The 25,655-nt window shown below is 44.2% G+C and overlaps 1 protein-coding gene and 1 pseudogene across 1 annotated transcript in view; both read right to left on the bottom strand.

Annotated features, from left to right (window-relative positions):
• Nucleotides 1-538: 538 nt before the first annotated feature.
• The window catches only part of LOC146172134 (uncharacterized), an 80,106-nt gene continuing 54,989 nt past the window's right edge, over nt 539-25,655 (bottom strand). The window contains exon 6 of the mRNA XM_084586074.1: nt 539-674. Within this exon, the coding sequence (XP_084442200.1) occupies nt 614-674 (61 nt within the window). The 3' untranslated portion in view covers nt 539-613. The remainder of the gene's footprint in view (nt 675-25,655) is intronic.
• LOC146172136 (uncharacterized) lies at nt 16,394-17,883 on the bottom strand (annotated as a pseudogene).

Below are 25,655 nucleotides of genomic sequence, written 5' to 3'. Positions count from 1 at the left end.
GTAGCCATGCGAAAACAACTCAAGACAAAAGCTCCTGTAACAAAGTTTCAGAGTACAGATTGCTAGTAGAGTGCGCAGAAGGAATCACTAAAACTAGATGCGCTGTACATAAAAGGTATATCACAGAGCACACTGGAAAAGACTGCTACAAATGAAAACTTCATAAACCACGGCATTGAGAGGCAGGTAATGTTCAGAGTAGACTAACACAAAGCCTACAGTAAACAGTACTGCATTAAAATACAGCTTTGACAAGCACACAGAAATTTGTTGTTAAATTCAAGACTGGGCCATCAAATGGTATGCTTTCTGTGCAGTGTCTGCAGATGCCCTAAGTCATGGATGTGATGGGAACTAGACTATCTACAGCCCTGGCTTGTTGTAAACTATGTCCTGCACCATATCGATATCTCTTTATTGCCAACATTATTGGCATATTTCTATTGGTAGCCGATGCAATGCAGTGTATAAGTGTGGCTCTAGCGCCCAACTCAAAACTTGATAACCTGCATACACACAGCGAGACCAGTCTGGACATGTTAGCACATATATTCAAAATAGTTTCTACCTTTTTAACAATTCCAAATTTCAGGTGCAGAGAGAGTGGCCTTTTTCAGAGTGAAACGAAGTCTTGAGGCTGTTGAGCATCCTGTGTAGTATCCCCACGAAGGCCACTGCAAAAGGGAAGTAACGGTCGTTTTACTCACGAGTCAAAAACGATTAAATAACTGATATGTGTCAAAAAAGCGTCAGTATGGACAACAAAGTCACCAAAACCACAGATCCACTTGATTTAATAGCTTCAGTGAGAGGCAACAAACATGTACAATCAGTGTAGGTTGTTAAGACGTGCATTTGCCACCAAATAGACACCTTGATGCAGTTACTAGATTCTAAAGGCAATGTAAGGCCGCAGTGAAAAGCGACTCGCACGTGCAGTCGAGCTGGCGGTCGAACCCCCCCACGCGCCGAGGCCAAGGAGCGAGCGCTATTTTTTTTTTCTCCTTTTCTCCCCTTTTCTTGGGCGCGGGCGCACAGGCGCGCGGAAGGCTTGGTTTGTTTCGCCCCTTCGCCCCGAGGCGTCACCAAGAAGCGAACGGCAGACGCATCCTTATCAGCAGGGAACAACAGCAGCACGCTTCTGCGAACCACTTTACGGCCAGCTCGTCCAGCGATGTCCCGCCGTGGCGCCAAGCATGGGTGCAGAGAGACGCCGTTAATGAAGCTTTTTGCACTGCCACAAGCGCTCACTAAATGTCCTGCAGAAGGCGACAATAGGTGCGACCCTTGGCCCTCCCAAGTAGGCAATCAGCCCAGCGGCCTCCCGCTGTGTCGCGAGACATTGGGTCCGAGCAACGGCGACTGTACACTGCTCTGGGACAGTGCCCTGCCCCCCCCCCCCCCCCCTTTCCTCGAACGGGACGGCTGGGTGGCCTAGTCTCCAGATCCCCCGCGGCATTTCTTTCACAAAGGCGCCAGCTGCAAGGTCGTGTCGCAAACACGCTGAGGAGGGGAGGCAAAGACAGGCACTGTGTGAGAGGGTTTGGGGACCAGCGAGTGGAGAGAGTGTGTGTTTTGAATGCTGTATTTTTATTTGGCGTAATTAAGGACCTGGGTCCAAGATTATTCCCAACCCACGGGGGTTGTGGCATGTTTTTAAATACTTTGATTGGCTGCTTCATTTTCGGGGCGGATCCCGTAAGGTGACCGCCCTTGGGTCTTTGTTGATGTCTGGTATCAAAAAGCGGTCCTCGGACCATGTTCGACAGTCAAGATTGAGGCTCCGTGCTTAGCACGTATTTACACCCCCTAGGCTTTAACCGAAACGCTCGGTAGGAAAGTAAGGGCCTGTAAAGTGACTTCTCTGTGTGAGAGTCTTCATTTTCTTTTAAGTTACGGTTGTCTGTGTGACTTGTTGCTGTAACTTTGCCTATGTATACTATTTTGCTTCTGTAAATATATATCTCCTCCTGACCATCATCAGATCATCATCTTCTACTTCATACCTGCCGAAGACAGCTAAACATCACTGGCAATATTTGTGCAAAAGCACAGCAGTATAGACAAACAAAAAGCTTTAACTGACATGTAACCACAAAGCCACAAGCTCCCTCCGAAATTTCATTTTTAGCGACTGGTGCACACTGCTTGACTGACCGCGACATCATTTAGACCATAAGACACACCAAACAAAATAAGTGAACACAGAGAATGAAACACTGGCACTACTGACAACAGATTTTTTAATGAAAAGAGCCAAGGTATATATATATATATATATATGTATGCTCGCAGACATGCAGAGGCTTAACTGTACATTAATATGAAAAATCGGCTTTTTAACAAAAGAGAAAAGAAAAAACTTTTATCTCTTTCGCAGAGGGCCAAGGAGCTGCCGCTTAAACATTCATATCCCCCTTTCCTCATCAAAAATGACTAAGTTTCGCGAGTAGTTTTCCAAATCTTGTGTTTGAATCCTAACTGGAGTTTCATAACAACCAACAAACAAAAGCAAGCGTGTTTCATCAGAAAATGGCACCTAGCAGGGTTTGCTACTGGCCGCTGTCAATGACACGGGGTTTTTAGTATGCTTTTGCTGCAGCCAAGCTTTTAGGTTATCAGTAAGGTAACGTCCATGCAAAGCCCAAATACCAACCCCCAAAAAGCACTACCAAGAGAATGTGAGTTTGTTGGCCGGAAAACTGCTGCATATACAAGGCTCGTGAGACCACTTCATGTCCCCTCTCCAACAGCTGCACCACTAGCGGCAAGCGCTGTCTCTATATGAAATTTTGGCTGGAGTTTCATGACCATAAAAAGCCTGTGCCGTCATTGTGTGTTGTTATTGTTGTGCTTGAATTATGAGAAGCATTGAAGGACTCTGGTTATAATCAAGGGGCCCTGACATGATAATTAGGGTAATATTTTGATGCAAGGAATTCATAGATGGTTTTGTAAAATTCAAGTTAAATATAAAAGGTCAGGGTGGAGCCTATAAACTATAAAAAATTTTTAAGTTACCTGGCATCCTCCCGCAACCTATTACGGTGACACGTCCACGCATGCCCCTTCCCGCTGATATCGTTAGGGCTTTCTGGGTGCACCCACTTATCGGACAATGTCACATGAAACAAACAGGATGGATTGTGGTGGGGTATCATCACAACTTGACTTCTTCAGCCAGAAGCCTTAAGGCTCTTGCCACGTAGAACTGATGTCATGAGTAAAAAATTTTGTGCTAAATAGGCTAACAAAGAGGGCTGGGAACGAAAAATGGTAAGGGCAACGTAGGAAGCATGCAGAGTGGGTCAGAGAAATAACTCGAGTCACTGACATTCTAGTGGAAATATAGAAGAAATGGGCATGGGCAGGACATGTAGTGTGAAGAGAGGATAACTGATGGTCGCTTATGGTTGGATTCCAAGGAAAGGAAAGTGTAGCAGGGGGCAGCAGAAAGTTAGGTGGGCAGATGAGGTTAGGAAATTCGCAGGGGTCAGGTGGATGCAGCTAGCAGAGGACTGGGTTAGTTGGAAGAATATGGAAGAGGCCTTTGCCCTGCAATGAGTATAGTCAGGCTGATGATGATGAATAAGGCATAAAGTGAATAGGAATGTAGTGTCATAACTACAGCTAATAAAGGCTGCATATCCAATCATGCCTTGCTGTTTGGTCAACATCCGTCAAGGTCCACTCATACCTTAAAGTCACCGAAGCAAGTCACACAAGAGACACTCCTATGGCTGGGCCTATCCCTCCTTGCTGCCTCTGTCATGACATCTGCTTGCAAGGCATCACTAACAGACACCATATTTGACCTTACATATCAAAATATTCATGCGAAAACTGCCTTGTGATACTATTTTCTAATTGGCATACATCTGCTAGTCAAGTTAGTGATAGCGATTCGAACCAACATATGTGCTTCCATTTCTATACCCTCATCACCTTCCTATACCATATGACCGAAGAGCATTTTCAAAGGTTAAGTGAAGAGAGGTGTTGAAGCAGAATGAGCACAGCGTCAAGCTACGGGTCGCGTGGTGCCATGCACCAAAGGAGAAAGCACTGGAATCGGGCACTGCTACTGGAGCGAGTGTTTGCTTTCAGATACGTAGGCGGTTCTAAGCGTCTCGAAATATATTTTCTTTTTTTGTCAACAAGTGCTGAGATCCGGGAGTTATTTTTCATCCCTGATATATTTGGCATTACTGAAACTAGTTTGAAAATATTAGTATTGTGGAGGGGACTGATCGAATACTTGTTGCTCGCTTGCATTTCTGTATTTAGTAAATAGCTTTTCATGTTACCCTTAATTTTAGCACTTCATTTTTGCAGACAATTTGAATTGCTACGAGAAAATGAAACATGCTAGTGTTCATGTCTCAATGTAGATTATATTGATTGTCCCTTTGGTGGGGTTTAAGGGCCACAATCTTTTTTTGCAATAATATCAGCCTGCGAGTTACCTGCAGTTAACTTCAGCAATCTCATTTTCTGCTGCAAATAGTAAACTGGACTAGTAATTTTTGATATTGGCAAAAAAATTACATATCTATTCATCGCCTTTTCTAGAGTCCTCTGCAAGCTAGCTAAAGACATGTGCTTCCAGGTCTCCAAGAAAACTGCAGCCCCTGCCATAGTGTTTTATTTTGTACACTTTGCATATACACATTTCAGTTCAGGCGTTCAGTCATGTCCGACTCCTCGTGACCCTATGGACCATATCACGCCACACTTTCCGGTCTCTCACTATCTTCCTAACATCACATAACTTCATAATATATGCATAAGTTATGCATATACACACATTGCCTTTGTTTAATATAACATTTAGCTTTTCTACAATTGCACATGCTGCTCTATATTTATGAACAAATATGCCTCATTTGTTTTCATCTTTCATATGCATGTGACCAACACTGTCATAAACTTGTAAATCCTTTTATATGTTCAGCATTAGAAGCATTGGAAGCATATATGGGAACATTGATACAAGCGAGGAATTTTCGCTAAAGGGTGCACACTGGGCTCTGCTTAGCAAAATACCACTATGGTAAAAGATGTATACTTAGCTATCATTGCTTGTTTCTAGTCACCAGTTAATGTGCACCTTATAATGTTCTGAGGAATAAGTTTCAGGATATTTTTAATGTTATTCCTGAGCTATATCTCATTGTGATTTGCTTACATGTGAAACTCAAATTTCTAGCAGTATTTGAAGTCGTGCATAGCACAAATAGGCACTACAGCAAAAGATGCATGCTTAGCTAACATGCCTTTTTAATCCTCTGAAACTGCTGAGAAAGTGGGCACATTTGCAGAGAGGTAGTAAGGCATGTCAGCTAAGCATGCATCTTTTGCTTATTATGCCATGCACAACTCCAATTTTGCTTCAAATTCAAGTATAGCATGCAAGGAAATCAGCCAGAGATAGTCCTGGAAAGAAACGTAAAAGATCCCGAAACTTTATCCTGAGGAGATTCTAAGGAAGTGCTTTGGATGGACAAATGGATCTCATATGGTCTAGTTTATACCCAGGTCAGACGAGCAATTTTAGTGTCACTTTCAACGAGTGCACTCGCATTTAGTGTCATTCGCATCATGTCACACGATGAACTTTAATGACACTCACTGCCAAACACACTCGGCGTGAAGTGAGTTTGGCAAACTCACTACACTTTGTCCGGCAGGCGAGTGTGTAGTCTCGACAGCAGGGCACTGACATATCACTCATACATTTTTGAAAATTACAACGTTTTGAGATGTTTATCTTAATTTCATGAGTGTTTCAATTGATAGGCAAGAGATTTAAGTTGTCACCAACTAAGAATGATGCGCACACTTGAATAGTTACCCTCGGTCTCAGTGCTTGCGCTAAGGCGAAGGCGTTCGTCTGCTGCTGCACATTGATATGGCATTGAGCAGTATCTCAAGCTGCATCAACGAAGTTGGAGTTATTTGTAACCCAATCTCTAGAAAGTCGTCGCTGACAGGCAGCATTTCGCTCAAGCGCTGGCCGGAGACACCACTGCTTTTGCTCCCGCAAGCCGCCAGCGCCAAGCCAGCACCTTACCCGCTGTCACCGGCGTCAGAAAAGTGTGCGAGAATTTGTTTTTCCCGTAAATAATCCCTGAAGTAAAGCAAGGTCAGTAATTAATCCTTCTTGGGGATCGTTCACCTATACCGAGTCGCTAATAGGTGTAATTGCTGCGACACAAGCAAATTTGTGCTCACAGCTTCATAGCCATCGTCGCCGGCGGCGCGGCGCACCTCACCCTTGCAGTACACGTATACGCTATCTAAGTCATCGATTTGAATTGCACCTGTCACTTATTATGAACAGACAGCAAGGTTGACAATAAGGCAGTGCCACGAGTGAGCCATATATTCTATTAAGCTGGCCATATGAAAGCGCCTCCCACTGATACTTCGATGCGAAACAAACTATAGGCCTAGCGACGACCACGGAGGAGCGCACGGCCAAGCGCTACTTGCACCGCGCGCTCTGCCTTTCACGGGCGCTTGATGGGCGGTACTACAGCGGAAAGCTAGTAGCATCCGGTGCTGTGAACGCTGTGAACTTGTCGCCTACTTTCATGATACTGTGGAAACCGGATTGTTTTCGATGTTGTGTAAGTACAATGGCAAGCAAACGCTGTGAAGACGTGACGATGCTGCCGTACGTGGGTGCTGCGCCACTGAACATTTTAGGCTGCATAGAAGCGCCGTCGTACATGATTTCGTGTGAAAAATGCATGCTGCTCTGAATCATACTAGCTCGATAACTTTTCACGCTCAAACACCGGTGACTCTGCTCCATATGTATACTCGCTACCGGCATTTTTTCGGATAAAGATGCAAATCGGTCGCAAAGCTACGTTCGCTATAACCGTGGTTAGCAAGTGCGTAACTATAAACGAGGTCGGTCTTGCATGTGAACAGCAGTAACCATGCACGTTAGCGAAAAGCATGGTCAAGCTAACATGCCCGTGCGACATCGCGATGTTTTTTTAGTCAAATACATGTACTCAAATGCACAAATAAACTGAATATTAGCTTGGGGTCATTGTGCTTGCAATAAAATTGAATTTTAAGGTATTTTCACGAAAATTAATTAATTTACGCATAGGGCTGCAGCATCCGCATCGGCACTGCCGTCATTTCAAAATGACACTTTATTTTGCCGTGTGACAGCGAGCACCGAAAGTGTCACTCTTCCTATGTAAGTGCACTTCGTGAAAGTGCCACTAAACTTGCCCATGTGACTGGGGTATTAGAATCATTTGAGGACTACCTAAGGATGTCCTAACATTCTCTGAACAACTCTGCATTTATTGGGATGTGTTAAACGAAGACAGCTCCAGACGAGCCAAATTCGAAGCCGTAACTGATCAGCCTGCACCCAAAAGCGAGCGTACAAGAACAAAACAAAAAACAAAATGTCAGTTCAAAGCACACATAAAAAATATGATAAGAGAAAAGAAACAAAAAAAACAGCAAGTAAAAGCAAAAACACAAATGCTGCAAGGATATCAGAAAGCAAAAAAAAAAAAAAGCAGATGAGTGCATCTTTGGCTAGTGATTTATGCTTTCTAGGGGCTGGTGATGACTCCTAATATTAGGTTATATATTTCAGGCATAGACCAGATTTTACAGTATTTGACTGTTCCAGCCTCCTCAAATGTTAATTTTGGCAGTCATGGGCTCCACTGCACCGTTATAGAATTCAATATGTAACGCTGGTGTGCATTTCCTGATCTGCAGACACCCAATAAATTCCACATGTACCACCTTAAGTTATATTACCACAAACACAGAAGCTCGTAACTGATGCACCTCCTACACTATCTGACGAAGGGGACATGAGTCTATTAAAGAGATAGCATAGATACATCCCTGTGCATCAGTGGCACAACAAAATACCAAATCCTTTGAAGAGCTGTATAAAAAACAAGCGATACATCCCTTAAAAGCATGTGCTGCTCAAGACACAACTGTACTAGTAAAAATACAACCCACTAAATTTCTGCGTGCCTGTTCTGCCCCTTCATCTAAAACCTTGTCAAACGATGACACAGACGAATCTGGCTGCAGATATGCCTGCCCAAATGGACGGTGTTAGTTTGCAGCAACTGTCAATTAGATCTGCATTGAACACACTGGTGGCCCTATAAAAATCTGAACATTTAAGACAATCTCTGTGTTGACAAGCACCCAAGTGCTTTTCCTAAGTTGCATTAGTTGTGTTCAAGGTTTCCCAGAAAAATTTCAGAGGTGGACATTTGAGGACCAACAGGGTGGGGAGTGGTGGTATAACCTGAATAATGACAACACAGCCTACATCTTGAGAGAGAGAGAAAAAAATCAGATACAGCTGTGAAGCTCTTTCTTTTAATAAAGTAAAATCTCGTTGATTCGGCCGTCAGAAAAAATGTTGGAATTAAGGGATAGCCTAAAAAGCTGCCAAAAACTGTTTGCAACACAGCAACTTTTTCTAATCTGGAATACGGCTGTGTATACATTTGAGGTGAAAGCTATGCAAGTGACAATGTTTTGTAGATTCATGAAGTGCTTTGTTTTGTGCACATTGTGCAGAGCGTCCACAATAACCACTGTGGCCCTATTTGCAGTGCAATGCAGTAGCAGTGGTACGTTATTACAAACAGCCCCTTTGCATTATGGAGTCTCTTTGAATCGCATGGACTGTGACACCTGCAGTGAAGCATCCTCAAATGAGAAAGGTTCAGCATACTCGAAGAGCAGAGCAAGTATGTGGATGCAAAAAGAAAAATATGAGCAAGCATTAGGACAGCATGACGCCTTCTCAAAATAGAACTAAAAGGCCAGTGACGCATGCTGCAGCATCTGAAACGCCGTGACTGGTCCCATCACAAGCCACAGAAAGTGGTCTCCGAGTATGGCAAACTTTTGCTGCTAATCAGAGCATTTTGCACAGCATGGCCCAAATTTAATAAATTCCACTCTTATGGCGCAGCTTGGCACAGAAATATGCAGCTGTCAGTGCTGCTACTGCCAAACTGCGATTTGGAGCAACCTTTGGAGCAGTAAAAAATTGACTTTTGAGCACTTTGGAGCACCTGTGTGCTGTTTCTAAATGGTTCGTTACTCACCAAGAAGCCAATACATCAGCTCAGCTATTGTGAACAGATCGATTTACACCTACTATCTTGCCATTGCCTTCCCTGTTCATTATATCAAGGTGTTCTGCAGCAAGGAAGTGTACCACTAAGAAAGCAAGTATTACATGCTTTATCTATACCAATGATTATCAGAAGTATTTACTCAATCAAAAACGATGAGTATGTATTATCATAAAGCATTTTATTCAGAAGAAAAACAAGCCCAGTTTTCCAGATATTGTTTCTCCAAAACTGCAGCACCCTAAAAATGCTGTTTTGAGAAAACAAGGAAGTAAAATTACGAGGGACTTTAGCGACTAAAGAAGTGAAAGGCGAAAGCCTGAGAAGTTTCATCTTGTCTAGCGTTCCTGCCATCTGAAATTCCACACTTGAACGCATGCCAAAGAACGCCACATGACCGCCGCTGGAAAAGCGGGACACACTTTGTCTATGACAGTATGAGCCTTAAGACATGTCAGAACATGTAGCTTTAAATTATGGCAAGGCCTGACATATCAATATGATATGAAATTGTTGGAAAGTAAATTAAAGCAAAAATAATGTTCTATACCAATTTGAGCCAAAGTTATACCATAAAAAAAAAAATCTTCAAAGGAAATGTCCATTTTGGTGCCAAGACAATCTTTTCAGTAAATTTTCCCGTATGGTTATTACACTTACGTTTGAGTCAAAAGATACATGAGGTTAGCTTTCTAGCGAAAGAAAATAACTATAGCAAGAGCAGGACCAGAAATATTTATCTGGTGACTGTCCAAAATTCAATTTTGAGAAATCGGTGAAAAACATTTTGGCATATTTATTTTATTACCAAGACTAACAGCAACTCGATAAATAAGTATGACTGGTTTTTAGTGTGAATGCACTGTTCCCATCGAGGATTGCCCCTGCAACTCAGAAGCAAATTTATTCCGACAAAGTTTGCGATTCCACATGCCGCGTGTGACACTGTTTTGCGATCGCTGCTGCCGCCGCGCAACTGGTCCTTTGACTGGTCCTGTTTTGAATTAAAGAGCACCACCACTGCTGCTGTGCAACTAAGTTTTCCGAGTGCTCGACCTGTCGCGCCCATGAAAAGTGCTTAGGTATCACTTTTTCATCTGCATCGTCATGATTACGATGCTCGTACATGGCGAGAATCACCTAGAGGGAATCGTTCGCTCTCCTTCTGTAGTGTCAAGCATCACTGGCTACACCCTTATCGGCCCATCATGGAGCGTCGCTGCTTCGTCGCCGATTGCTGACAACAGGATGCCACGTCACCGCCGTGCCTCTTATCTGTACCTTTCTTCGGTTTGTAAGCCAGTATGACGATTCCCCAATTTACGCCGTGGTCGTCACAACGAAAAATCGCTAAACAAACTAGGCCTAGCGCCTAACTATGCGACCTTTTCAAAATGGTGCCAAGCCACAAGCAGTCGACGCCAGCAGCCAACCAATGTGGTCATTTGGGTTACATGCTTTCGGAGCCCAACAGCAGCGTGTGTTTTGCACTTATTTGCCCTTTTGTTTTCCACTTCATGCGTTTGCTCACGGATGCTGATCGTGACATGGGAATAACATGAATCACAATCTTTTGAACGAGACCAAAATTATGCCAGTGGACAGCGTATTTCTTGATATGCATCTGATAAAAACTCAGTGCGATATGACCCAATTTAAAGGGCCAAATGTTTAGATTCGCAACTTTGGAATGCTGTAACATGCAAAATATGCAGTATTTTTCAACCAAAATTTAGAGATAGTTGGGGAAACATCCTAGGACCGCGAAAATGCTGAAATAAAAAAATCCGATTTTTAGACCGATTTTTAGCCACAAAGAGCCGTGTCCCCCCTTAAGGAGATTGTACCTGCGAAGCACATGCAATGTGTGGCCTACAAACATGGCCGCCTGACTAACACAGCAAAATAATGTTTAATACTTGAGGCACAAGAAACAATTTTGTCAAACTGCCCTGCTGCTCCACGATATTCCATAACTGAGTTAAACAGTCTGTATTCTTTTCCGAACACGACCGGTAACCCAAATCGCACCCGGGAACAAGGCACCACATCTGAGTTTTTTTTCGTCGACGGCGTTTCTGCTAGCACGCAACAAGGGTGTTCAAGCAGCAGACGCAGGAAATCACAGCACCGATAGGCCAAAACACCCCGATCATGCACTGGCTTCCTTCATCTGCTGCCACCTCATCGCACCTCCCTTTCTAACCACCCTAGCAAAAGCTAGCAGTGCCATGTTGGCAGCAACAAGCCACCCTGCTTTATATATTATCTTGCTCAAATGGCTATGTACGAGATTGCATTCAATGCATTAAATGACCCTACACAACTACAACTTATCATCATCATCATCATACTCCGGCCCACAGCCTATTCACCTCGACCCTGGCTGCTCTGATCCCTCTACAGCCCTGTCGTTATCATCATCATTGCTTGATAGACTCATTTTGGAGCACTTTGGCACATTTTTGGCAGTTTGTATCATGATAGTGCAGCAAATCGCATTTGGCACAGAATGACGCAATTGGGGCAAGAGTGGAAGCACTAAGCTGTATCAAAATGATAGCTGTTGCCCCCTTGCCTCTCCCTCCCTCCTGGGCCACCTTTAGGGACCAAAAGGTAGGAGCACCGTTGTGCAGTGTGAGCCTTCCGATTGCCTTTCAGAGCGCTGCAAACAGCTAGTGGAGGAGAGAGCATGCAAGTAGGCACCCTGCAGTTGCAGTGCAACAGGTGCTATGCTCGGCTGTTTTTGTGTCTCCTCTTACCTGGCACCCAAGCACTGGTTTCGGTGTAGCCTAGGGTACCTTAGGCTTGTGTGGCATTGTGCAACAGCAGTAGAGTTCTGGTGGAATTCTCTCATTGCCCAAAAATATTTGCAAAAAAAAACCTAGAGGGCACTAGCATTTGTTCACAGCATGCCCCTTTACAATCAGAATTCAAGAATTTTTAAGGACCCCCCAAAAATTTCACAACTCTTAAGGTTTTCAAAGACCTGCTAGAAACCCTGGACAGAGTATCATGTAAGCTTCTTCGTTTAACATCCCGAAGCAACTTCAAGCTATGATGGATGCCCCTGCGAGTCCTATTACTAAAGCAGCAAAGAAAGGGAGCTTTACACTGAAGAGCAAGGCACTGCAAAGTAACATCACCTGAATATGTTCCGACTATGGGTGCGCGAACATCCAAATTTCAAATAGCTTTTTGAAACGTGCTTGCTATCAGATTTGATTTGCACCTTACTTTTACTATTTGAACCTTCTAAATGTTTAGACATTACGAATTTCTAGCTATATACACTTGCAGCGAAGCCTTGCGACATTCTTATGTGGTGGTTACCTTGCACCTGCCACACAACTTAGCTGGCTCTGTTCCCTCACTAAGCAACTGAGACACAACAAAAGCCCATCAAGCAATGGCTGTGACATCAAAGAGGGGTCACATGAGGGAAACAAAAACCTGCAGTAGATTCGCTGCTTCTCCCCCTTTGTGATTCCAGTTTTCAAAGGCTGGACATATAGCGCTCTGGTAAATTAAAAAGGGCAAAGTATCCGTTGTATCACACGTTTAGCATCCCTCACATGACCTACACTGCAACTCTGACCTTGCAGCCTTTCTCGGCTGCTGAAACTGAAACCTAAACAAGTGAGAAATCATGGTGCTGTGGACGGCATTTTAGAAATTATGCTTCATCATGAGGCATCGCGAAGGAGCATGAAAGGAACGATCCCCCTAGCACTACTGCTCAAGTTGATACTCTATAGTTCGTTTTGTGATTTGCCTGATCGCATTTTTTAAGTGTTCTGCATTACCGTAAATTGACTGCTGATGTCATGCCTCCAGTAAAGAGCGATCCACCTTACAATGTTCCATTCCCTTTCTACACGAGCAGAGTCGAATTGGGACATTAAATTTTTTACACTGATAGCAACTATTATGAAATAAATACACACAAGGTATGCAAAACATGTGAACTATAGTCCACTGCTATAAATACATGATTCCTGCTTTTTTAATGCTTGCTGGCCTTACAAAAAAAAATTATGCTGATAGAAAAAAATCTTTTTTGCAATGTCTCTCCTTACAGCGGTGCTCTGAAATTATGTTGCTATTTACTCTCATTTTCCTAAATATTTGAAATCTGAAAATGTTCCATTTGCAACCCATTTTTATCATTCAAAGCTGTTTCGCATGCAAAACCTTTTACAGTCGTTCCCCGCTATTATAGTAAACTCAGATGTAGCAAAGAAAAAGGAAAAGACTATAGTAAAAGGCATCTGGCTGTGGTGACTAACTTCTCGTGGAATGCTGACATTGTGGCCCGAGTGCAGACTGGAATTGCGAGGCTGAGAATATTGAAGAGCAAACAGATACTGGAAATAATAAAATAGCACTTTTTGTGTCGGCTTGACCACCTCTCTTTTAAGAGGTGAGCAGAAGCAATCTTTCCAACAGTCTTGGGCATGTGAGGCAAAGCGCACAGGACCCATGGGCAAAAAGCAAAAATGTCCCATGGCTACAAATGCGATGAAGGTGGCACAGGCCTACAAGAATGTTGACTGAAAGGACAGTAAGGAGAATTAAAAATAAAATACAAATAAGGTCTGCTGTGCTCGAATTACTGTGCCTCTAAAGATTGCTTCTGAAATGACACTAATGCCACGGAAGATGACGCGTCCATGCAAGCTTTGGTTTTCATATGCAATCAAGCTTGCATTATATTCAGGGAAATGGTGCCTTCACAAGATGTAAATGGCTGTGGAAATGTGACAGCATAATATTTTGCAAAGTAGCCAATTACTTACTGGAAAGCATTTTCACTGCCACACCACCCCTAAGAACTGATATAGTAAAGAAATCAATACGCAGGTGACACATTTTCCGAGCTCCAATAATTCGGGCTTGCACGATATTTTGAACTTTATTCAGGAACCATCACATGGCCCATAGCAGCGTGTAAATTTTCACAATTGGTATTTTGGACACTATGATGTCCAAAAGCTCAATTTTTCGGACCAAATTTGGTGCAAGCAATACTGTGGCGATCGTGTTTTATCTGAAGGCTTATTTTTTTGGGACCACTTAGATGCGACCGGGCATCATTTTTGCAAATATGTGGTTTTGCTGGTTGTGAAAGCTAGGTGAATCAATCATTTGGACAGACTGGGGCTCTGGTTCCGGTCACTTTTTTCCCACGAGTTCCATCTCTTGGTCTTGGCTACCGTGGTTAACCATGAAGACTGAACATTATCGTTCGGCATGGCACAAGCATTTGTTCATGGCACGATCGACTGTGTCGCAGTACATCGTGAAGTGGCATGCACATGCCAAAGCATGACTGGCCAAGATATTTTAACTGGAGGGTTATAGCAGTCACAGCTTAGCGTGATTCGCTTCTGTGGGGCACCGCTGCTCTTACGGTGACTACCTTGAGCGAGTTGCATGCTTCCTGGCAGTGCGTACGCCTGCCATGGCGGAACCAGCCAGCACGAGCGCCATCAGTGTGCCACGCTCACCATACCAAATCACGTGAGCGTGTACACTTGGGCGGCATGTGGAAGCTGATCATAGTAGCAGATCGTGCTATAACTCCGTTATCGGCACATAAGTGAAGCATGGGATTCAGGGTGTCTAGCAAACCACTATTTTCAAAACCCCTGACTTTTCCAGGTTTCCCTGATTATTTCAAGTCAAATTCCCTGACGAGTGAAGAGGCTCAAAAATGCAGCTGCTCATAATGAGCATAGCCAAATAATTCCCAACAAAAAGCTATTTATTAGGCATATTCTCCAATTTACAATAGTGAAAGGATGTTATTAGTGTTAATGAATGGTAAAAACGTCGCAAGTTTACTGAAATTAAATGTGCACTGATGCCAGCCTCAGCAGAGCTCTTTGATACTAACAGTTGCGAAATTTCTCATAGGCCCCATGTATTAGAAACCGCAGTTCTGATTGGTCAAAATTCGAGTGTAATAGAATGCCTCGATGCGAGGCACCCAAGGTCACAGCCGGTCTCGAGGGAGAGCACGCTCTCCCTCACGACAGGCCGTGCCTAAGTGTAAAATAGTGGCAGCGCCCGCGGCCATTAAGGGGGGACAAGGGTCTTAAAACTGACGTTTTTAGTTATGGCTAGAATCTCAGAAAAGTTTGCACACATGTGTGCTTTTCTCTCCTTATTTCAAAAATGTGATCATAATTGAGCAGGTGGTCAGATCAAAAGTTATCTAACAAAGTCCAGAGCATAATTAGTGTATTTCTTACGCAGCTTTAATGGACTTTCTCATTGTATTTCGTTGCTTTTAAGGGGAGATGCGGCTCGAAAATACTTTTTCTTTAATAATGAACCTAAGGTTATGAAACTGGCCATTTATAGGGTTTTTAATGCTGATTCCAAATGTGTTTTTAAGTTTCTACATTCCTTTATTAGTTTTTGTTTAAAAGTATCTGCAAAAGCACAATATAGGGCCTTTTGTACACAGTTTTTTGACAATGAACTGTATGTTTAGACCAGCTTGCAATAGCTCGTTCTGTTGCTTTAATAGTATTGTATGTTGAAAGCTTCTTCAAATTTATTCATTTTATCCTGTAATTGTGAAAAAAATTCAGGAACACAATGTGTATATTTTGGGCACCATGTGTCAACATTCTAAATTTTTTTGAAAAAGGTTGGAAAGGTTTTATAATCAGATAGATAACAACATTCTACATACTTTGAAGAGGCAGTGTGCAAAATTTCATCCATATCTGACTTGAAAGTACTTGAAGTTTGTTGCACAAAATGTAAAAAAAGCTGAAAATTACGAATGAAGAAAATTGCATTTGAAAGTTTCAAACATCTGTATTTTTCACACACACAACAAAAGCACATGAAACTTCTTGCCAAAATGAAGAAATAAGTAGCAAACACTGCAACGTTTATTAGAACTCCCTTGGCCCATAAGTTGACCCCTAGAGGTTTTCTCGAACAGTCTGTCAGTCGAGATTTCTTCACCATATTACAGCGATGCGCTCGGGCTACAGCAGTCTGACGGAGTGACATTTTTTTCACCCTTCTCTGGTCCCGGGAATCACCCAGGACATCAAGCTCTTTTGGTGGCAGCACACCAAGCTCCTGAAGTACTTGTTCAAAGCTTGTGTGTCCTCTATTATACCATAAAACAACAATGGCTGTTGCTGTTTCCACAGCAGTTCTGAAAGCAAACCTGGTGTTTGGGCACAGCAGCCAGATTTTACTGTTCATGGACTCAGCTGCATTTTGGGTGTTCCCCTGCAAGCAGCGAGCAGCTTTTCTTTAGTGAAGTGCTTGTATATGGGCAACAGAGCTAGCCCCTGTGCCTTTGTCAGAAGTGGGGTGTGGTCCAGTGCAGGCTCTCTCAGCGCTTCAGCCTGTTGGTGCTTGCACCACGATTCCACTCCTTCGGGGCAGAACTTTAGGCTGTTAGCATTATTTGTAGAACAGGAGTGAAAATATGATGCCCAAATGGCACGATACATTTTCTGGACGTCACCCCTGCTGCTTGTGACAGCAATTCGATAGTAGTTTTGCAACTTCAGAATCTGCCTATCGTTCAACTTCTCACCACGTGTAAGAGGTGTCTTCAACTTCCCAAGTGCCATGCCTAGGCGCTTGGCCACATGATTTTTACAATCCTCCTTCTCATTGGAGGTTCAGCATATAATTTTGCCTGAGAAACAGTATTAAAGGCTTTACTGTCCCCGTCACTTAGGAATTTGGTGAAGCACAGTGGTGTCTTCTGTGAGGGGGTCCGCATCCATATGTGCACTGCTGCCTCCGTTTCCATGGCGTGAGAGGAGCATTCGGTGTTTTTCTGCTAACCGGGCCATGAAACGCCTGCCAGATTTCTTCTTTGCTTCCAAGGTGTTGGTGCCGACTGCACACAAGACAGAAGTTTGACAGGACCTAAAAATTGAGGCACAAACCACTGTCTGCAGACACAGAGGTGTCAATGCCGTTATGGCTCTTGTGGCCCCGTTTCTGCCATGTGCCGTTAAACATAATGGCAATATCCGTGTCACTCACCCTTTCTTTTGTGAAAACCCTAGCGTTTCTTCATATTTTCTGTCACTGCTTTTATGGCCGCACCATGAACTTTCTTGCCGATCGCAGCAAAGTCCTTGTGGTGTAATGGGTTCGGCAGGGCAAGAATAGCACAAAATCACGACAGCTATTCGTGCCCCGATGCCAATCGCACACACAGCCACCACCCCCTTCACGTTGATGGCGAAGCTGTCGCGAGAGCTTCTACTCCGATAGTCCAGATTTCCGCTGGCACTATCCGAAAGTTCACCAGGCACAATGCGGCTTGAGGTGTGCACAGCAGAAAGGACTGATGCTGGGCACTCACTATTTTCACAGTGCAGCTCAAGAAAAGCCAAAAGCCCCTTTTGCTTTTCCACCAGTTCCCGTACAGCAAAGGTACAGGTGCAATGTCTTCACCTGCAGCCTGTAGGGCAAGCAGCACCGCTTACCAGCCCCATAAGCACGCTGACCTCGCATATCGCAGCACTCACAGTGATGATGACTGCATGCTGCTATCTTCCTTGAAGAGTCCAATCTTCACCTCCGAGGCACTCACAAAGTTTACCATGGCATCGATCTCATCCGAGTGCCCGTTGGCCTGGCTAGGGCTAGCTTGCGTCTGGTGACTGCTTTTCACTGCAGTTTTCTGGAGAGGCCCGAGACATCCTCGGTACAAGTTCTTCATCCGGGACTTTCGAGCTCAAAAGTCGCACTTTTGCGTGTCGTTCATCGCGAACTCAACAAATGCTGAAAGGCCGCTGAAAAGAACTAGCAGAGCACGATGCAGCACGATTGAGATGCTGTACAAAACGAAAGCAGGAGGTAGGCTTCACCACAGTGTCGTATCAGTCTGGGCCAATGGCAGCCTCTCCAGAGCACCATGTGATTTAAAGGCCTAGTAAGAACTCTCGAAGTATGCATGAAAAACATTTTTGTTTACTATTTTCAGCTGAGATACGCAACTGCGGGAGACGCTACCTACAAGAAAACGGCTTACTCAACCTCTCCAAGCAAATGGCAATCGCGGGCGACACAGCGTTCTCGAGATTCAGGCGCTCGAAAGTTGACGATTTGCATGGAAAATAGCACTTTCTTAAGCTACCCTGGTTGAATAAAATGAACTTTTTAAACTTTGCGATCGAATTTTGCCTTGATCTTTCTGGAAGTTGTAGCTAAATGTCCGAAGATAATTTTACAGGCAAAAACTCAAAACTGAAAAATTACTTGGAAAACTCGCTTTTCCGACCCCCCCCCCCCCTATTATTCTCTAGAAAAAAAAACAACAGAACCAGGCTTAGACAATGTGCACTACACTATGCTTGCCCATTTTTCTGAAGCTTGTGTCAAAGCACTGCTGAAATTAAATGGGGACATCCCTCTAGAACCACTTTTTATTTGTCGACATTTTTGCACCAGATTTGCATCGTTTGTCTATTTTCTTGCACCGATTCTAAAACTGCAAACTGTTTTCACCTATGGCAGGTAGCTTTAAATACATTAAGGAAAGCTGGTCTTTTGTCTATGTCTTCAGATTTCCTATGTTTTCATGTAAAACTGTCACAGAATTACGAATTTCTATATAGCACATATATCAAAATATTGTTAAAGAAACATTAGTATTACGAATTTGGCTAAAATTAACAGTGTCGCAGATCGCAATCACAACTCTCGCGTGATAGACAAACCTCCATCTCTATGTGTATGGTCTGCATGCTGTAGCTATCATCATCAGCATATCTAGTGCCAGCTCCTACCACCACCATAAAGCTATGGTTTAATATGCAGTAGCCAGCAGACCTAGCTGCCCGTTTTTTTTTTCTTCCTGTGTTGTGTGTCATTTGCCGGTCAATCACTCATGCCATTCATGTGTGTGGAAAGGTGTCTTTTTTTTTGTCACAGATTATCTTATTCCAAAGTCTGTGCGAGATCTGACAATGACTGCAACTAGCAAGGGTGCCAAGAAGATAAGAAAGCAGCTTTCACTACAAGAAATCGACACAGGGAAGAAGTGAATTGGCCTCTGCAGAGAGCTAGCATTGCCACGAATGCCGCTATCATTTTGAAAGACCAAGATAACATTTTCAAACTTCGGGGAACACTGAAGATGAGCTCATATCGAACTCTGATGTTTTTTTTGCACATGGACAGTGTACTTTCATTGCTCGGTGCAATCATGCATCCGATGAGGTGTTGCACAAAGTGGAAGGTGCATGTGCAATAGGGGTATAATGTAGTATGTGGACGTGTTGCTGCACGCGGCAAAAGAAAATAACAGATTTCTTCAAAAATACAGCAGCTTTGAAATTAACATATTATTTTCCTTTGAGCTTTTACTTGTCTACACACGTGCCTACTGCCAAGGTACATCATTTTCATACTTAGGTTAGAGCACAGGCTTATAATTACAGATTTTTCATTACCATATTTAAAAATAACAAACTATCTTTTGCGATCCCACAGAATTCATTATATCAAGATCTGACTGTATCTGGACTTGATTGCAATAGAAAAGCTAAATGTCTTACTGGTCGACCAAATATTAGGTCGTGGCCACAGCTTCAATACAGCATTACAGTCGAGCCCACTTAAACGAACATTAGCGTCACGCGAATTTGTTCGTTGTATACAGAAGTTCGTGATATGTGAGCCGCTCGCAAAAAAAATTGACATCAATGAAAAAAAAAAATTATTCAGAAAAAAAGTCAGTGATCTTTGTCTGCCTCTTAAGGGGGGACGCGTCCTTTGAAAACCGAAAAATCACGAAACAGTGGATTTTTGGAAGTATACAAATTCCGGTAGTGTGTCTTATACATGAGTTTATAAAGAGGTGAAGGGTGCTGCCATATTGGGAAGCTGGGCTGCTATCGTAGCACAAGAAAGTTTTGATGACTTCCCCCCTTAACAGCCCAGTCAAACCGGTTTCTCCAAGAGTTGTAAAATGGTCTTTAAATTACCCTTTCTGTAATTACCAATGCCCAACTTGCCATAGAAATATTCGAAATTAATTATATAACAAGCGGTGGCAGCCGCGGAGCAGCAAGCAAGTGCCGAAAATTCCTAAACTTTGTGTGCGCCATTCCTCTCCTGCCGAACTGAGCGCCGCCATCTTGGTTTTGTTTTGTTTGTGAATTCTTGTGCTTTCTTCTGCCACCCTGGCGGTGGCGACAGCGGCGCAGTCGAGGCGTGGCTTGCCTCCGATTAGAAGCCTCGTTGTGGCTTTTGAGTTTCCCGCGCTCGAATTCAAGGCTGCGATTGGGCAAAGCGCGTGCTCCGCGATTGAGCGACTGCTATTGGCTGCTGCGTCCGCTGACGCGTCGGTCTCCGCCGGCTACCTCCTCGTGTTACCCGCGTCGTCTGCTCCGGTTCTTTGCTGTCGTTGTTGGCTGTCTTTGTACTTTGTGAATCACGCGTTCTGTTCTTCTGAACGGTTTCGAGCGTTAAACGTTGCGTGGTCGCTCACAATGCCTCGAGATGAGACACACGTTCAGTGCAGGCATGGCTAGTTTTTTTTTCTTTTTCGCCGCTTTATTTGCCGTGTCGCCGCTCGTCCGCGCCTCCGCCGATGCAGCGAAAGATAACCCGGGAAGTCGCTTGCCGCATTTGGGCCGCTCCTTGTTCCTCCGGCGAGATGCCGCGAGAGATAAACCAGGAAGCAGCTAGCTGCATCTGCGCCACCCCTCATGCCTCGGGCGAAATGCCGCGGGGGATTTGGGAATGCCGACTGTTGCGGCTTGCAGAGCACAGGATCGACGGATCTCAGCATGTGGAAAGTGGTCCGCGGCACCAAGGCGTACGCTGTAGCCGATCGGCTAGTCGCATAGATGTTTGTTGTAGCCGAGACAGAGCGCCATAGTCGTAATGTATATTTTGACGGTCGCACCGTACTTGTTCGTTATAAGCGAGTGTTCGTCTTAAGTGGGGCCGTTATAAGTGGGCTCGACTGTATGTCTGCATACAACGGATGGCTATGCATAGCTGCTGCTGATATAGTTCTGAAGTTCTGTCCCATTAGAACTGTAAGATACTTTGGTGCAATATTTTTCACAAGCACGGCCGTTAAAATGAACTCTCAGATAAGATCAGCAATGTAAAACCATTTGGCTGGTTTCCTATAAGACTCAATATAAAAATCCAATCAAGCTTACAGCTTTGCTGGTATTTAAGTCAAGATTAACTTTTTCAGCAACGGCACCCAACGGTCATGCTTTGTCCTTCATAGGGCATTTGTGTGGCACTAGAGAAAGGAAATTATCAGGGGTCTGAGAATGGTATTTGCCATTCGATGCACATGCTCAAAAATTATGAAATGCCCTGTGAATTTGCAGCCAAACATTGCAGTGCATTTTAACTGCATTTGACAGTTAGAATAACTCGCAATTATTACTTTAGCTACGTGCTGTTTACTTGCAGATTCTAAAGCTGAGATGCTGCAGTGATGAATCTGGCATAAAACCGATTCACTGACAGCCGTTGCAAAGTGGCCATTGCCAGAAAACAAAAGGACTGCCCAGTGCTACGCTGCAGTCGATGACTTGCTGTGAACATGCTAGTGGCATGCCAATCGACTGCCAGCAATGCTCTCATTATTGATCACAACAATATGAGACGCAGTGTGCATACAAGCAAAAATTGCAGACCATAGCAGTGAAGTTTCATCTCGCTTGGCTGTGGTCGTTTCCCAGAAGCCACTGCCATACCTAAAAGTTTTTGTATGTTAAATCAGGGAACTGCGCATTTTGGCCACAGGGGATAAGAAACATGAACCCCGAAACTAGCGTGTGAAACTGCTTTGAGTACACCACAGCCTGTGTGCAGAGAAAATGAAACCATGTCAGCCACTGGGCACAGTTTTGTTTTCGAGGCGCTGGCCTTTTTTTGCAAAACATTTGACATCAATGCTGTCACGTAACATCAGCAAAAAATAAGAGCAGGAAATTCTGAGTTTTTGAGCAGTAAAATCCAAATTTGGAGGTCAGCGGCAAAAAGCTGCATTTTGGAGCACAAATATAAAGTCTGCAGCAGTTTAAAAGGGAAGAAATGTTACTTTAAGTACAAAAATAAAAAGGTGAATATCAGGCTACATGAATGTCAACCATAAAACCAAGGAACTTATTTTCTTTTAAATATGAGGAGGAAAGAAGCCAACAGTTGGCGAGGCCAAGGAATTCATTGGGGATGGTACTTTGTCTTTTTTTTTTTAATGTTTACTTGGATAATCACAAAAATTAGTAATGTAGACCGTTTAGGGGAAAGATAATTAAACACAAAGTAGAAGAAAAAAAATGTGCCGATGGTGGGAACCGAACCCACGACCTCCGAATAACGCGTCCGGTGCTCTTCCAACTGAGCTACATCGGCTGCTGTCCCCCCTGCTACTTTCTTGGGTATTTATGTCATCTGTATACGAACCTTGAGAGTGTTCACCAGCGCCACCCTCAGCCATAGCGGCGGACGTGGAACGTCCTTTGTTACCGCCAGCGTCATGTAGAACGTGATCAAGAGCAAGGGCGAAAGCTGTTCTAGAACTCTCTTACGCTACCTATGGCTTCAGGACTGCCAGAACCGAGATTCCCGTAAGCTACAAGCAGATCAATTAAGGGGAAATGAGGGTGCTCGTTATAATGAATTATCTTTCCCCTAAACAGTATACATTACTAATTTCTGTGTTATTCCAAGTAAACATTAAAAAAAATGACAAAGTACCATCCCTAATGCTTTCCTTGGCCTCGCCGACTGTTGATTTCTTTCCTTCATGTATTATAATGAGCACCTTCATTTCCCCTTAATTGATCTGCTTGTAGCTTACGGGGTCTCGGTTCTGGCAGTCTTGAAGCCATAGGTAGTGTAAGAGGGTTCTAGCACAGCTTTCGCCCTCGCTCTTGCTCACATTCTACGTGATGCTGGCAGTAACAAAGGACGTTCCACGTCCGCCGCTATGGCTGAGGGTGGCGCTGGTGAACACTCTCAAGGTTCGTATACAGACGACATAAATACCCAAGAAAGTAGCAGGGGGGACAGCGGCCGATGTAGCTCAGTTGGAAGAGCATACGATGCGTTATTCGGAGGTCATGGGTTCGGTTCCCACCATCAGCACGTTGTTTTTTCTTCTACTTTGTGCTTAATTATCTTTCCCCTAAACAGTCTACATTACTAATTTCTGTGATTATCCAAGTAAACATTAAAAAAAGAAAAAAAGACAAAGTACCATCCCCAATGCTTTCCTTGGCCTTGCCGACTGTTGGCTTCTTTCCTTTAAATATGAGGGTGAGATAAAATACGCTCCCCTCCATGCATCTAGTGTGCCTTGACAACCTTAATCACAAAATGTTATTTTGCTTGCATGACTCAAACTGTTTTATGAGTCATACCCATAACTTAGAACAGCAAAATTTGAAGCTGTGACTGAGACCAACCTGTGCCTAAAACTGAATGCAGTGTGAAAACAAAAGAAAAAGGAAAGCGGCAATAAAAAAACTGGACAGAAAAAAAAAATGGCCAACTGAGTAGCAAGGTGACAATCGCATTAAGGTGCTTGAGGGAGAACGCAGACAGAACAAAAAAAAAAGCTAGCAAAAACAGAGTAGGAAGCGAGTTAAGCAAAAAAAAACTGGCGAGCTTGTCTTTGGGCTGTGGTTTACGCTTTCTAGGGGCGGACAATGACTCGAATGTTTAATTGTTTTGTGCCAAAGCATACACTATAGTACGGTCAAACCCACTTATAACGATGCTAGTTTTCACAATGTATCGGTTACAACAATGAAGAGCTGCTGCACCGTCCACTTTTGTATGTTTTCTATGGTAAAATAACCCGCTAACAACAATGCCCCCATGCCACATTATCGGTTATAACAATGAAGTCTGGCTCCTGAGTGCTCATGCCAAAAGGCAGTGGAATGCAAAATCCTTGAAAAGGAAAAAAAAAAAGAAATTCCAGCAACTGCACCCTCTCCGCCGTGCACTCATACATTAGAACCTGTTTGCCGGCCTTCGCATCGCCAGCCTCACGCATCTCTCCCGTCGCCCTTCCACCCCTCCAAACACAAATGGGCTGCACCTATAGCTCTATGCTGCGCCATCCTCCGAAACATGAATGAACCTCGTCGATGCTCCGACAGCGCAGAACTGCTTGTTCCTCCCTCATTCTGCACAGTTCTGCCAGCGGATTTGGTTATGGTTTTTCACTGCGTCAAAGTCACTCCTGGCCATGTGGTTTCTCCGTCTCGTCTGAATCACCACCGCAATGGAAGATGGCTGATCCGCTAACTGATGCACAGCTATCGATCTGGAGACGAGGCGCAGTATCGTGATGGACTATACCAGCACCTCCTTGAGTTATCCGTACCTGCAGCGTTGGGGGTTTTTCCTCCCGCAAAGCCCTCTCCCTCTACTACCACTCCCTTTCCTAATAGGCTGTAATTTTGGCTCCGCCTCGCGGCTACGTTGCAGTTATTCTCTAGCAGCATGGCCTTTGAAATCCGGAGGCCATGCTAGCAGACGCTTTGCGGCAACTTCCACAAATTTTAATGGTCTTGAAGGTGTTTCAGACTAACAGAAAATCAAAAAAGGGCTACGAATGGAAAAGCGCGCCTGCATTAGCTTCGCACGCACCTAACACATGTATTGAGCGCCACCACACAGTCCCTCAGCGAAACAGACCGCCAATTTCAATACTATGGAGCCAGGCGCGACGCTGCAGGCTCTGTTTTCCAGGAGGCACTGATTATACTCCATCCGAGTAGTTCTTTTCAGCACTACCAAGGCTACGGTGAATGCTGAGGCAGTGTCCTTACTGCCTCAGCAAACAGCTTTGCCGGTCGCCGTAGCCGAGACTGGAATAATCAGGGGAGCAGCAGCAACTGCGTGCTGTTTGGCTTGTACTTCACATTCATACCAGCAAACCAAAACAGTAGTGTTATCAGAAGGACTGCCTGCTATACTCGTGTAACAGCAGCATGCCTGCACAAGTGTGCAGCTTTTAGCAACGGCGCCTCCTGAGGGTGCGCCGGGCGACAAACTGAGCTGCTCCCCACCTAACGTAATCGTCCCTAGACCTACCCAGTTTCGCTGACCGGCGCTTCATGACGGGTCAACATGAACAAGAGCAGAGCAATCTTGCTAAGCTGAAGAGATACTGTCAGCTTCTATTTTCTAGCTGTTACTAGCGCCACTTCACGGGCAGCGGTTAACAGCCGTCGTGCATGCCGGCTGGCCGACTCCATTCATGTACAGAGGCTGCGTCCTTTGTGCTTGCCGTGTAGCGGCACGCTGCTCCTCAGTTTTGCTCCTTTAGTGCAATAAGCCACCTTTGCAGTCAAGGCCTTGGCGGACTGCCGTATGACTGGGGTGCAACACGACCGTCGTGCACAGGCTCATTCGTATCTGCTGCCCTCGAGGTGGGCAAGCTCGTGACTGCACGTTCTCGTCTTCATAAATATTTACACCCCCACCACATAAAAG

This window comes from Amblyomma maculatum, unplaced genomic scaffold, assembly GCF_055883805.1.
Source record: "Amblyomma maculatum isolate TAMU_Amacu unplaced genomic scaffold, ASM5588380v1 scaffold_13, whole genome shotgun sequence".
Lineage (NCBI taxonomy): Eukaryota > Metazoa > Arthropoda > Arachnida > Ixodida > Ixodidae > Amblyomma > Amblyomma maculatum.
This window is presented reverse-complemented; position numbering and strand designations above follow the sequence as displayed.